The sequence below is a fragment of the Mytilus galloprovincialis genome, chromosome 7 (genome assembly GCF_965363235.1).
Source record: "Mytilus galloprovincialis chromosome 7, xbMytGall1.hap1.1, whole genome shotgun sequence".
Classification (NCBI taxonomy): domain Eukaryota; kingdom Metazoa; phylum Mollusca; class Bivalvia; order Mytilida; family Mytilidae; genus Mytilus; species Mytilus galloprovincialis.
Genome location: NC_134844.1, coordinates 24,829,558 through 24,845,154, shown reverse-complemented (window position 1 = coordinate 24,845,154; position 15,597 = coordinate 24,829,558). Strand labels below are relative to the sequence as shown.

At 32.6% G+C, this 15,597-nt stretch overlaps 1 protein-coding gene across 1 annotated transcript in view; it reads right to left on the bottom strand.

Moving 5' to 3' along the window:
• Positions 1-15,076, bottom strand: part of LOC143082616 (X-ray repair cross-complementing protein 5-like) — a 45,579-nt gene extending 30,503 nt beyond the window's left edge. The window contains exons 1-6 of the mRNA XM_076258393.1: positions 14,998-15,076; positions 12,624-12,690; positions 10,551-10,658; positions 9,121-9,195; positions 8,186-8,233; positions 7,530-7,584 (exon numbers count right to left, since the gene is read on the bottom strand). Coding sequence (XP_076114508.1) covers positions 7,530-7,584; positions 8,186-8,233; positions 9,121-9,195; positions 10,551-10,658; positions 12,624-12,689 — 352 coding nt within the window. The 5' untranslated portion in view covers position 12,690; positions 14,998-15,076. The remainder of the gene's footprint in view (positions 1-7,529; positions 7,585-8,185; positions 8,234-9,120; positions 9,196-10,550; positions 10,659-12,623; positions 12,691-14,997) is intronic.
• Positions 15,077-15,597: the final 521 nt, after the last annotated feature.

Sequence of the window (15,597 nt, the reverse complement as noted above, 5' to 3'; positions counted from 1 at the left end):
GAAATAAAAGATGTAACAATGGAACATTTATCCTTATCAAATAAAGGGAACATTCTTGTGTCTCTTCATAATGACCCATGTATTAAAATGCTTACAAAATCAGGTCAAATGAATAAGTTTTATAGATTTGGTCCATCTGACTGGTTTGGAACCCCTCAGGTGCCACTCTGTTTACATCTTCTACAAGATGGTAATAGAATTATAGGAACCAAAGAAACAGACAGAGACTTATTTCAGTTGTCACAAACGAGTTGTAGACAAGTAGTGTTACCATTCTCCGACGGTAAACAATTAAATTGCTATGAACGTGATAAAAAAAATAACTGATTATTTACCTTATCGTTTTGGATAACCTCAAACTCTACCGCTAAAATATGTGTATTGGATCAAACAGATGCTAGAGGAGGCAGACTAGTCACCATAGATTCTGAAGGTGTAAGTAAATGGATATATAATGGTCATCCAAAGAAAGTCAATTAAAGTTTAATCCTACAGATATTGTGACAACCTTCAGTGATAATATCATTGTTAGTGACTTGAACAATGCAATCTACATCGTTAATTATAATGACAAAATGGTGTCTTTTCTACAAACTGAAACCTTGGGCATCATGTACCCACTGAGTATGGATATATACTGTAAAGATGAACTTTTGATTGGATGTAAACATGATCGGGGTAAATTACATATGACATTTAATGGATTTTAATGCATGTGTATAGGTTGCACTTCCTGTAAATATAGACAATGCAATTTCCCATAGGAATTCTTTTTGCAGCTAAAACTGCCACTTTTACTATGTTTCTTAAAAAATTATATCCTAGAATGGAAAGTTGATATGCACTACTATTTTATTCAAAAGTCAAAACATAGGGCTGTGCGGCATATTTTTAACATGTATATGCCTCAAACTTCTTAAGAGTTTAAACTTATACTGAAATACTGTACTACCCCTACATTCACTTCCTTAGATTCAATTTTGATTCTACCATGTGTTTTAATACTGGAAACATTCCCAAGTTATGTCTTTATGAGATGAAACATAGAGATCTTATCTGGGAACAAGTACATAAACAAAACAAAATGTCTTTGAATATTATATATCGATCAACCCAAAATAGTCAATGTTTTGATTTTTAAAAAAATTGTCTGAAAAAGCGAACAAAATATTAAAAGATGACTTCACCTCATGCTTTAAGCTTATTAATATTTTTGTAAAATACCATTTCTTACTTCAAATACAGTGGTATTATATCATGTTTTTTGTCAATGTTAAACATTTATTCGGTACACGTAATTGTGATGATTAAATCAAGATATTTTCAAACATTGATTTTAATCAGTAACTGTGTTGTTATATTGTATTGAATCATGTATTTTAACAGGTCAAATACATCGTAATGATAATATATGTTATCTGATAACAGATAAATATGAAAGTTCTGACAAGGACAAAAAGTCAAATTGATCAAAAAACAATTATCAATCAAAAATAAATATTTACAACTACACTATATATTTATTTGCTTACTTATAAATCAATTAGTTTTGGCATGTCATATGCATCTATCACATGACCTTTGTTTCAGCCTATCAGATGGTATCTTAAAAATACTCAGCTGATTTAGTCTGGCTATGTCACATGACTGAACCAAATTTCATTGCAGACTCCACATAACCTTAGCAAATAAGGTCATGTTAATTCAAATGAAAACATACTTATAAATAATTTCTAAACCAAATTACTCAATTTAAAACTTCTCCTATGGATCATAAAATTGAGAATGGAAATGAGGAATATGTCAAAAAGACAAAAACAATCTGATTAAAGAGCAGACAACAGTTGAAGGCCACCAATGGGTCTTCAACGCTGAGAGAATCCCGCTTCAGCTTGCTCTTAAACAAAAATATGTACTAGTTCAGTGATCGCAGTAATACCTACAGTAAAACTCAGTCTAAAAGAAGTCCAGGTTCCATGTCAGAATAGGTAACAAAACTAGAGGCTCTCAAGAGCCTGTATCGCTCACCTGACTCTACTTGGGTTTTGGAAATCATTTAAAAAAAGATAAAATTTGGCTACAAATTCACAACACTTGGCCAGCACCTGATTAGGATAGGAGCATTCATGCTATGTTTGGTTTCATTCAATTCAGTGGTCCTCTAGAAGAAGACTTTTGTATGCATTTCCCATAGGGTCCTATGTTAAACTAAGCCCCTCGCTGACGGCCATCTTGGATGATGGATCGGCTACAAAGTAACAACACTTGGTCAGCACCTCATCAGGAACATTCATGCCATGTTTGGTTTCATTCCATTCCATGGTTCTCTAAAAGAAGACATTTGTATGTATTTCAAATAGGGTCCTATGTTAAACTAAGCCCCTCGCTGACGGCCATCTTGGATGATGGATCGGCTACAAAGTAACAACACTTGGTCAGTATCTCATCAGGAACATTCATGCTATGTTTGGTTTCATTACATTCAGTGGTTCTCTAAAAGAAGAAATTGTATGTATTTCCCATAGGGTCCTATGTTAAACTAAGGCTCCCCACTGGCGACCATCTTGGATGTTGGATCAGCTACAAAGTAACAGCACATGGTCAGCATCTTATAAGGAACATTCATGCTATGTTTGATTTCATTCCATTCAGTGGTTCTCTAAAAGAAGACATTTATATGTATTTCCCATTGGGTCCTATGTTAAACTAAGTCCCCCGCTGGCAGCCATCTTGGATGATGGATCGGCTACAAAGTAAATACACTTAATCAGCATCTGATAAGGAACATTCATGCTATGTTTGGTTTCATTCCATTAGTGGTTTTCAAATAGAAGTCATTTGTATGCATTTCCCATAGGGTCCTATGTTAAACTAAGTCCCCCGCTGGCGGCCATCTTGTATGATGGATCTGCTACAAAGTAACAACACTTGGTCAGCACCTCATAAGGAACATTCATACTATGTTTGGTTTTATTCCATATAGTGGTTCTCTAAAAGAAGTCATTTGTATGCATTTCCCATAGGGTCCTATGTTAAACTAAGTCCCCTGCTTGCGGCCATCTTGGATGATGGATCGGCTACAAAGTAACAACACTTGGTCAGCACCTCATAAGGAACATTCATGCCATGTTTGGTTTCATTCCATTCAGTGGTTTTCAAAAAGAGGTCATTTGTATGCATTTCCCATAGGGTTCTATTTTAAACTAAGTCCCCTGCTGGCGGCCATCTTGGATGATGGATCGGCTACAAAGTAACAACACTTGGTCAGCACCTCATAAGCAACATTCATGCCATGTTTGGTTTCATTACATTCAGTGGTTCTCTAAAAGAAGAAATTGTATGTATTTCCCATAGGGTCCTATGTTAAACTAAGGCTCCCCACTGGCGACCATCTTGGATGTTGGATCAGCTACAAAGTAACAGCACTTGGTCAGCATCTTATAAGGAACATTCATGCTATGTTTGATTTCATTCCATTCAGTGGTTCTCTAAAAGAAGACATTTATATGTATTTCCCATTGGGTCCTATGTTAAACTAAGTCCCCCGCTGGCAGCCATCTTGGATGATGGATCGGCTACAAAGTAAATACACTTAATCAGCATCTGATAAGGAACATTCATGCTATGTTTGGTTTCATTCCATTAGTGGTTTTCAAATAGAAGTCATTTGTATGCATTTCCCATAGGGTCCTATGTTAAACTAAGTCCCCCGCTGGCGGCCATCTTGGATGATGGATCTGCTACAAAGTAACAACACTTGGTCAGCACCTCATAAGGAACATTCATGCCATGTTTGGTTTCATTCCATTCAGTGGTTTTCAAAAAGAGGTCATTTGTATGCATTTCCCATAGGGTTCTATGTTAAACTAAGTCCCCCGCTGGCAGCCATCTTGGATGATGGATCGGCTACAAAGTAAATACACTTAATCAGCATCTGATAAGGAACATTCATGCTATGTTTGGTTTCATTCCATTAGTGGTTTTACTCGATTCAGTGGTTCTCTAGAAGAATTTCAAAATGTAAAAAGTTTACGCCGACGCCGGATGACGCCAGACGCCAAGTGATGAGAAAAGCTCACTTGGCCCTTCGAGCCAGGTGAGCTAAAAAGCTAAGCAAAATGACAATAATACATAAATGAACAAAGGACTACTAGCAGTTACTGACATGCCAGCTCCAGGCATCAATTAAAACTGATTGAAAGATTATGTCTTCATAATATGAAAATCAAGCACAATCCCTCCCATTAGGGGTTTAGTATTGTACCATCATAATATATAGTGCAAGTTGTCTGTTGAATGCATTTTTAGGACTTGGTACATGTTTACCTGATATGGATATGAATATGAAGCCTTCATTGTGCCAGACAGACACGCTTCAGCTAGATTTTTAAAGTGCAAGTTCGAAAGGTCAACAGGAAAACATGTCACTCTACCCAGACACATTTTCCCGGACTACAGGCTGATCAGCCTTTGCTATCACTCCTAATTGCAGCATTCTTAGCAGTAATGAAATACCAATTCTTAAGTCTCACAGGGATCAAACCCATGACTTCAATAATACATCGAACTTGTCAAGCATGCTACAACAACATGAATAAGGCAGTCAGCTGTAACAGTATGTGTCAATTACCAGTAGAACTAGAAATGGGGTACCAAATTATTGAATTTGTAAATATCTATGCAGCCACAGTTCCCCCATGGGAAATGTAATATTCAAGTCTCTTTTTGTACCACTTGTAATGAACGATAGACGAAACTGATAATGAATCAAAAACTATATAAGATATCAAGAATTTTACTGGAGAAAAACAAAAGATAGCTACAATTTTAGTCAAAACCCAGTAAATTTTAAGACAAATATCTTAGCTTTATGTCTGAAATATTGTCTATTTGAACTGACAAGTAATTGCCCCTTTCTGTCTATCTCTAAAGTCATTGGATATTCTATTCCTGTGTGTTCTGTGGTCAGTTTTTTAATTATAACACCTTCATAAGTAAATACATATAGTGCACCATGTGATTCACTGGCAATTATGTTTCCTCTGTTAGATGTTACAATATCTACTGGATTAAACTCCCAATTAGGCTTCCTTTCCAATATGCCTTTCTGATCGCCTCTTGAATCTAGTATTACTAATGATCCTTCCTGAGGAGAAAGCTTGCCCAAAAAACAAATCTCATTATGGTCATTAGAGGTCAACTTTAATGGTCTAACAAATAGACAATGTTCCTCTGGATAATATCTATGAATCCATAACACTTTTCCGAATTCTGATAAAGCTAACACTTGTATTCTACTTAATTTTGCAACTTTGTAAAGGTCCCCGCCTTTCTCAATTGTGCTTGCTAACACAACACCAGTTTTGCATACATGTAAAGCTAATGGTACATGAATCTTCAACCCAGCATTGTAGCATGTGTGAAAATCTTTGATATATCTTGTTTTTGGGTCCAGTTCTTTTATTGTAGGATCTTCGTCCTTTATGAAAAGTAAACTGCATCTACTACTCACAGCAATGTCAGTGATATTCATATTTTTAAATTCCTGTAATATAGTTTTTTCCTGTAAATCAATCTGTCTTAAAAGCTTTGAATCATTTGCACTAGCTATCCACAGGTTATTTTTCTCATCCACAGTCATAGAGTTTACAGATGTTAAATCAGTGCAATATGAATCTATGTTTTCACAAGTAATAGTAGCACAGCCAAATATGTCAACATTGACCAATAATCCAAATACAGGATTAATAACTGACGAATCTTTGTCTGTCTCGTTAAGCACGAACTTCTTTGCCATTATATTTACTGAAGCAATAGTTAAAGGACTTTTGGTTTGATCCGCAAAAGTTTGAACATCTTTAGCAACTTTCTTGACGGTATTAAAATCAGACTGACATGAACTTTCGTATTCCTCTATCAAAGAAACTTTTCCCGATAATATTGAAAGTCTATTTTCAATTACAGTAGCAGAAGCCGTTATTTTTGCTTTGTTATTCCTAAAATGTTCATCCAACTCTTCCAAAAGTTGCTCAGTTCGTTTTGTAATTCTTTCTTTCAAATGCATATCATAGGTTATAATTTTCTTCTTCTCCTGCTCAAATGATTTGCAATGACTCACCATTATCTTATCAAGTTTATGCTTCTCATTTTCACAATTTTGCATATCGGTCTTTATTTTCTTATGTTGTAAATTCAAATTTCCAGTAAACATTGAATATGCCTCATCAAGTGTCCTGACGTCATGTTTACGATGCGCGATCTTTTGACAGTTACCACAGATTGTTTGGTAGCAGTCTAGACAATACATTTCAGCTTTGGGTTTATTTATTACATGGAACCAACATTTCACCTCTCCTAGGTATGAATGTTCATCTATATCTCTCAAATTAACAACATTGTGGTTTACACTGGTTTTATCACCTGAATGTCTCTGACCACAACTATTGCACAAAATAAACTGACAGTTTAAACATTTCCATTTGAGTTTTGCATCTTTTTCACAAATTTGACAGGTTTGTGGTACTTGAGCCATTCTCAGAGGTAAACCTGTTGCCATTGTTCTAACTACTTTAATCAAAAACTTTATTACACAACTATCATTTTAAATAAAACTGATAATTTTGTGATAATCATGACTAAAGTGCAACTTTAATTAAATGTTTAATATGTAAAAAATGTTCATATACAATATAAAGCTTTGACAGGTTATTTATCCACTAATCATGATAGGACTTTCCATTGAATTAATAAACATTTGATAAGCATTGTACCAAGTAAAAAATGTTTGAAATTTTTTTCCTCAAAATTTCAAAATTGTGCTTCTGACTATATTTTAAAAGTAGATTTGTGGGAAGGACACAAATTGTCCAACCCCCCAAAAAAGAATGGAAATTATAGAATAAAAGTCTGTAAAACTGTTCACAAAATGTTCAATGTTCAAAGTCTGAGTGCTGTTTCGACTAAAATAAACAGAGCGGAACCAGACATGAACTCTATCTTTAACTCATCATAGTGGACTCGCATATACTTAAAGATCAATTTGACTCTCTAAACCAAAACATCTAAAGAGTTATTGGTGTGTACACATCTTCCTACCAGGAAACATGTCCTCTACTTTAGAAGTCAGTAAGTTTTGAAGACAGGTCTATATAGGCATAAAACATCTTTTAAAATAAAAACTTGAGATTCATTACTATTGGTGGAATAACAATTTTCATGGATTTTAAGGGGAAATGTCAACCACAATTCTAAATGTTCAACAAACTTAAAGATAGACATCCTTCATTTCTTTATTCTTAAATTTTTAAAACTATTTTTCTAAATTATTTATTTATTTTTCCCATTTATCTCTTTTCTTCCATAATTTAGCACCCCATAATTCTATATTCTTTATAATTTTTGCATGTTTCTTAATTTCCTACATTTTGGCCAATTATTCTGCAGTTTTTGTTCATTATTCTCTAATCTGTAAACCCCATCCAGACCTTCATAAATTGATCTAAGGTATTTTATTATTCTTCAGTACATACTTTCCAACATGTCTTCTAACTCTAATATCCTGGGTGCTCCTGGTTGGTCTAATTCCTTCAAATATATATAATATATCAAATAAGCTGTATGCAATTTCTGATCTACACTTAATGTTTTTAATATGAAAGTAAAACGGAGTATATCCTTCACCTGCTGTTTTACTAAAATCTGGGTTTTTTTTTTCTTTTTTAAAAAGCATGACAACAGACAAAACAGGATCAAACAGTCAAGATTTTTTACTGTAATAGTTTGTCCTCTTTATTCAAGTTTGCATAGCACTTAGTTGTTTTTGTTATGGAAATATGCAATTGCTTTGTTCAATACTGACAGAGTTATCTACCTTGCTTCCGTCAATGATCCTAACAATAGTTACTGCCTTACGTCAAATAAAAACAATTTTTTTTCAGGTTTTATTTTTAACTTCTTCCATGAGGATTTTATCACCATGAATTTAAGCTTTCTAAAAGCTTTCTTTCAAAATTGTGACAAGTTATGGTATCAAACAATTTAATGCTGAATTAACAAATAAGTAATAAGACCTACCCGTAACTATAATTACTACTACTTACAACTGTCCCAACAAATTAAGTTAATAACCCTGACACTTCTAAAACAATTGATTTCTGACTCAGACAAACATTTTCTAAATAATTACCTGGTAAATATATATGTGCTTGAAATCACTTGTATTTTTGGCTTTATCCTGAAAATAAAATCAACAATCATATCAAGTAATACAATTTAGCAAGAATATATTGACACTTATGGATATAAAACACAAATTATAAAATCAAATTTAGCATTTTGTCAGCAGTTAAATTCCCATTTCCCATCATTAAATGGAAATATTTTGACATTCAATTCATTTAGACATGTTTGCCTTCTATGGCTTGTTTGTGGGACTCAAGTATATATTTAAGAAATAATTCATGGGGGCTTGAATATATCGTGATTTTACCACGGGTTGGCCCTTTATGACAAATATTTTACCCTGAGCGATAGCGAGGGGTAAAATATCGGCATAAAGGGACAACCCGTGGTAAAATCTAGATATATTCAAGCCCCCATGAATTATTTCGATTCTAATAGGACAAATACGGCAATTCTTTTGGATCGAAGTGCTCTAGGTGGAGGCTGATATTTGCCGTTCCCATAAATAAACGCACTATTCAATTGGCATAAAAGAGCGGAACAAACTGAATTAGTGACATGCTTAAACTATTTAAAATAATGGTTTTAGATAGTTTTGGATGAATTGAATGATAATTTACTGATATGTCTTACATGTTTAAAAAAAAAGTGGCTTATATCACATTTTAGCTTCGTTTGTTTACGTTTTCTTGTTGTGATGATTTTCGGTTTCACAAGCGTGTATTTTCCCGTAAAATGCTTATATTCTGACGTCGTTGTTCTATGACGTCGGGTAGCTCATTCATTAATACATATGACGTGGGAGTACAATAGGAACAGCCCTAACAATATATTCATATTTTACAACGGGTGTGTACTCATTATTTTGGCTCAGATAGTTAAAAATATGTGTTTATATCTTTTCAAAATTACATCTGAATCTTGTTTTATCATACTTACTGTTCCAAAGAAAACAACACCAATCAAGTCTTTGTCACTGCTGATAATTTTGTTCTGTAGAGTTGTTTTGGCACACTGAAATGTAAGATGAAGTTATGTGGTCTTAACAAAATATATGAAACAAGTGAAAGTGTGAGTACCTGAATATTTTAGTAAACAGGAAGTTGTTGAGGGCTGAATCTAAAAATGCATCACAGTGTATAGCTGACTTATTTTAATCCTGAAACCAAATTTCCGAAATCCTTGTATTGTAGTTCCTGAGAAAAATGTGATGAAAATTTTTCAACTTGGCTATCGTGTATAAAATAATACAAGTGTTCGGTAAACAGGAAATTGTTGAGTGATGAATCAGAAAATGCATCAAAAGGTATAGCTAACTTATATAAAACCTGAACCTAATTTCAGAAATCCTTGTATTGTAGTTCCTGAGGAAAATGTGATGAAAATTTTTCAACTTGGCTATCATGTATAAAATGATATAAGTGTTCGGTAAACAGGAAGTTGTTGAGTGATGAATATAGAAACGCATCATAAGGTATAGCTGACTTAAGTAAACCCTGAAATCAAATTTCAGAAATCCTTGTATTGTAGTTCCTGTGAAAAAAATGTGACAAAAATTTTTAACTTGGCTATCATACCTAAAATAATACAAGTGTTTGGTAAACAGGAAGTTGTTGTGTGATGAATCTGAAAACGCATCACACAGTATAGCTGACTTATATAAATCCTGAAACCACATTTCAGAAATCTTTCTTCCAAATGCTAGAATGAATCTAATAATATGGAATAAATAGAAAACAGACATTAAGGAGAGCACTATGAAAATTTCAATATGTCTTTCAGTGTTTTTATTTTATAAACAGACAAATTCTGTAAAATTATTTAAAAATACCACTGATATGTGATAACATAATAAACATTTTATATATTACAAATTCTGGTACACAGAATTAGAAGTTATTTCAAAATACAACTGACAAAAAGTGGATATAAAATCAACTTGGTATTTGCAAACAAACAGGTAAACAGATAGATGAACTACTTATTATGTGAGTGATGTTTGTGTAATGCTGTAGTATATTAAAAGGCTAACTGAACTCAAAATATCAGTAATGTTTACATTACATACTTGAACAACTTTTGTAAACAAAATCATACAAAGGATCCAGGGAAAGCACTTTGAAATCTCAAGTTTGAGTTGATGTTAGACTATTTTACACTGAAATATAAAAAAAAAATAATAAAAATTACGTGCCTTCCCTACTATGCATGTTTCAACTGAACAGCCTATAAATATCTACAGCCCATTGCACTGAGTGTGTAGGTAAAAGGAATATCTTTGGTTAGCAAGCAAGGTAACTAAAGATATAACATTTACCTACACACTCAATGCAATCCACTGTAATATCACCCAGCACTTTTTACATTACCTTAATACACAACTGAAAATGGCTTTCCTGGTCTTCATCTTCACTATCAAACATTGATTTGGAACAGTCAACCAGAAATATCAAACCATCTTTGGTTGTGGAAGCATACTGAAATAAAGAAACTTCTGGTAAACACATACATTTGTATCTTCAACACAATTTAACTGGTAATAATCAGTACATTCTAATTAAATGATTTGAGGTACTAATTTACTAATGTGTGAACTATTATCTGTTACAGTAAATGATTTTTGTACTGTTTTCACTGAAGCAGTGGTTATATTCATTTTTAAGCTTCATATATTTTCATTTGTAAATTATCATCAAAGGTTGTACGGCTGAAAGTTAACTGTGATTACTGAATAAACAAGAGGCTCTCAAGAGCCTGAATCGCTCACCTTGATTTTTTGGCATTTATCTTTCGTTTAAGAGTTTAAGTGTCCAATTTCAACATAGTTTGTGTTTTTGGTTTAATGTATATTAATCAGTGTTTGAAAATGCAGAGTTTTGTCATACTTTCTTCAAAAGCAAAAATAAAAGGTGTTTGGTGTGAGATTTTGAAGTTTTTTAGGTTTTTAAAAGGTGAATATCTGCAGTTGACTTAAAGATGCTTACATCAACATTGATTAATCTGTTGCAAATAACTGTCTCATTGATTATCATAAAAGATATATTCTTTTCTATGTTTGGTTCAAATAGTAACTTTATTCTAGATACCCTAAGGATCATTCAGTTTAAATTTGGTTTGAATTGGTTCATTAGTTTAAGAGGAGAAGATTTTTTAAAGTTAGAAAACATGATAAACAAATTGTGTAAAATTGTCCCTAAAGGGCAATAACTCTTTCACGGGTCAATTGACAATTTTGGTCATATAAACTTATTTGTAGATCTTACTATGCTGAACATATTTGTTGTTTACAGCTTATCTTTATCATTACTACTATTCAAGATAATAAGCAAAAACTTAAGGGCTCATAGAACATTACCATATGAACACTTTAACCCCATATCAGAATTGCTCTAACTGCTTTGGTTTTTGAGATATAAGACAAAAACTGCATTTTACCCCTGTTTTATTTTTAGCCATGGTGGCCATGTTTTTTGACGAAACAGAAAATAAAACAAAAACCTTATTCTAGACACCCTAAGGATCATTCAGCTTAAGTTTGGCTTGAATTGGTTTAGTAGTTTCAGAGGAGAAGATGTTTTAAATAGTTTACACTAGACGGACGACGACGGACGCCAAGTGATGGCTAAAGCTCACCGTTCCGAAAGTCAAAATTAATAAACCTTATTTACTATAAACTTTATGAATATAATCCCAGTGTTATAGGAAGATTTTTGCAAAGTTGATAAGCTCCTCCCTCTTCTATGTAGCATTAAAACCAAACTTCAATTATCATGATTATAGTCACCTTCAGATAAAATTGACACCATGTTTTTGGCAAAAAAAAATCAAATTACCAGCTGTGTTCATTCGAGATGACCTTATTCAATTAGCAAATCAATTTTTTTTCCAAAAAAAACCTACTGTCCTAACTTTTATTGTGGGTGCACGGTATAAGTAAATTTGTGTTGCTTATTATCTGGTTTTCTATGTTATGATTTGTAGACTGTCTTTTTATCTTTTTTTTTATTTTTTGCATGGTGTTGTTTGTATTTAGAAATATAAACTCATAAATTTACTACTAGAGTCTACTCATTTACTACTACGTAACAACTCATTTACTACTAGCATCAACTCGTTAACTATAAATATCAACTCAATAATTAAAAGTATTAACTCAATAGCTAGAAATATCAACTCATTAACTGGAAATATCAACTCATTTACTACTAGTAACAACTCATTTACTACTAGTAACAACTCATTTACTACTAGTAACAACTCATTTACTACTAGCATCAACTCGTTAACTATAAATATCAACTCAATAATTAAAAGTATTAACTCAATAGCTAGAAATATAAACTCATTAACTGGAAGTATCAACTCATTAACTACAAGTATCAACTCATTGACTACAAATATCAACTCATTAACTAAAAATATCAACTCATTAATTAATTTACTCCTTGTCCTTCTTCCTCTTCATTTTCCTCATCTTCGCCAAAGCGTGCAAAACCAAAATCAGCCATTCTAGGAAATACAACAACAAAATATACATGAGCATTCTTGAAAATACATTGTACAACAAAATAGGAATACGATTAAAAAACTTTAACTATATTTATTCCATCTTCTATATTTGATTACCCTGGTAATCCTTTTTTCATTTTTTTATTGGGCAAGATCCTCATAAATGGATATTATCCCCTATTATGGATATATTTAACTGAAAACAGGCATCGATTTTCAGTGATAAGAATATAAATTTTGAATTTTGAAATATTTTCGGTCACAGCCCAAACATTTAGGTACAATGCAAATGCCTGGAGGCACCATGACAAAAACATTATCTGGTTAAAGTCTGCAAAAAGAAGGATTTTTCAAAGCAATTATCATTGTTTTTGATACTCATCTGAAAAAAAACACGCTATTATTTCACCTTGGAATTATTTTTAATTATGGAATTTGCAATTTTTCTTGTGCTTGAAATTTCGAATGAATTCCATGTTATTCTGTATTTCAATGTTCTGTGCGACAAACAACACTTTCTATTACATAGAAGACAGCACATTTTCAATAGAATGTACTGTGCTGCGCATAACATGATGTATACAAAATACATTGATTCACGGCTCAAAACATTTTAATACAGAATGAAGATAGAATTTATTAAAAATTCCAAGCTTAAGAAGTTATGCAAATTATATAACTAAAAATAATTCCAAGTTGGAATAATAGCCTGTTCTATGGTTGTACAGGAGAAAATGGCTATACATCAATGAGACTTTTTCTTCGGGTCAACAAGGCTTTAATACTGAAGAATACTTGATGCACATGCGTGATTGACAGAAAAATTTATACAAAGACATAAAAATATCCAATTACAATTTTTAAAGTGTTTGTATATACAGATTGTGATTAAAATATAAGTTTTAAGTATATGTTTTGGTTTGAATTTGTTAATTTGAAGCTAGAGAGAACAGCTGATGTTTGCTGATCTCTAAAGCTGTCAATAGAGATGGTTTCAATCATAGTTTGAGGTAGCTTTGAAGTTCCATTATAATTGAGACAGCAACACAGTGCTTCAAAAACCTGAAAGAAATATAAGAGTTCAGCATACAATCTTCAATGAATACATGTAGAGGTGTTCATACAATAGGACAAGTTCTAAAATCCCCAAGTTTAAAAAACTTTATGGGTAAATTTTATCTGGACTATCATAATCTGACTGTCATCTACATCAATTTCCCTGATCTGGTCTTTCAACAGAATGCTATCTTAGTTTTTGCTGTAAAAACTTCCTGCATGAACATGAGGGACTTATAAAAATAAAAATTGAAAATATAAAAATATCCTCATCTTTTAAGGTGGTTCCCCACTACTTCACTAAAATTAATTTGGCTCGGTTAATTTTCATAAGATTTTGACAAAGTATTTACTTTGACGCTTTAACAAAAACTTAAAATTTCAAAAAATTTAAACCAACTGTCTTATCAGGAAAACTACACTGGTTATATAGCAGTTTGACAAAAACTTATTATGATCAATGAGAAGCTTAATATTCTCTAAACAACACAACGTAATTAAAATGTTACACTGATTTTACAGATTTATCTCCCTGTAGTGCAAGGTATCACCTTAATAGGGCTCTTCACGGTTAGTTTGGCCATATTGGATATAGTGGGCAGATTATTTTTAAAGAGGTGGAAATAGTAAGAAAGTATGGGAAATTCTATGCATGTTTCAAAGCAACTGCTCTGTTTTAATGATGTTTTTCTGTATTTTTCACACCATTTTTACCTCAATTATGAAAATCTGCCCCTATCCAATATTGCCGAACTAACCGTGAAGAGCCCTATTACTTTTATCAATAATTATCCTAATGTCACCAGAATGAACACTGAAAAAAAGCAACCACTAACTTTATTTTTTAATTTGTATCCACATTGAAATAGCACACCCTGAACATGCCTGAACTGTTTGTCACTGGACATTAAGCAACCAACAATCAATCAATCAATCTACTTAGTACCATGGGACTGGAAGCATTTGACATGAGCTCTGGAGAGCACTGTATTCGACTTATATGTCCTTGTTACAAATAATGAAAAATTAAAATAAAACAAATCCATTGATATCATGTTATTCAACTCCTTGGAGGTGTGATTCACTGTCCGAATTCATACAAAAACAGATTGCTGACCCATTGAATGTTAATGTGCAAGCAGAGATGTGACATAAAATCTCTGTATTCTATTCTTAATTCATTGTTGTTTAAAATGCAGTTCATTTTACCCATTTAAATAATTACTAAATGAATGACAAATAAATTATTACCTGGTTAGTGCTGACAAACCAAAATTTGCTCAAAATTTGCCGGCAATATTTATACGGAAGTAGAATTAGTAGCTAGTTAATTTTTCAGATTACTTAAGATATTGAAACAAAACGAAACAATTCTTTCATCCTAAAGATATGCTTTCGTGTCTATCCGGCCCCACGTCAATCCGGCCCAAGTCGATCCGGCCCACGTCGATCCGACCCAACGTCGATCCGGACGTTATTTAAATTCGATCCGGCCACAATAAAAAAATATATTTAAAGGAATAAAAATAAAGATATATATTAATTGTAATTCGTAAATGTTTATGAATTTCATAAATGTTTATAAATTTTATTATAAAGTAAATGGTTTACGGTAAAAAAAAAAAAAAAAAAGGCCTTAGACAAATATTTTCTTCAGATGAGTATAAAACAGCTAGGTTGATTATGTTTTCATTACAAGTTTTGAAGATTATTGGGTATAATTATATCAAAAACGTATATTACAGAATTTAGGACAATCAACAGTCATGCACCCAAAATAGGGCTCTTCACGGTTAGTTCGGCCATATTGGATAGGGGGCAGATTTTCATAATAGAGGTAAAAATGGTGTG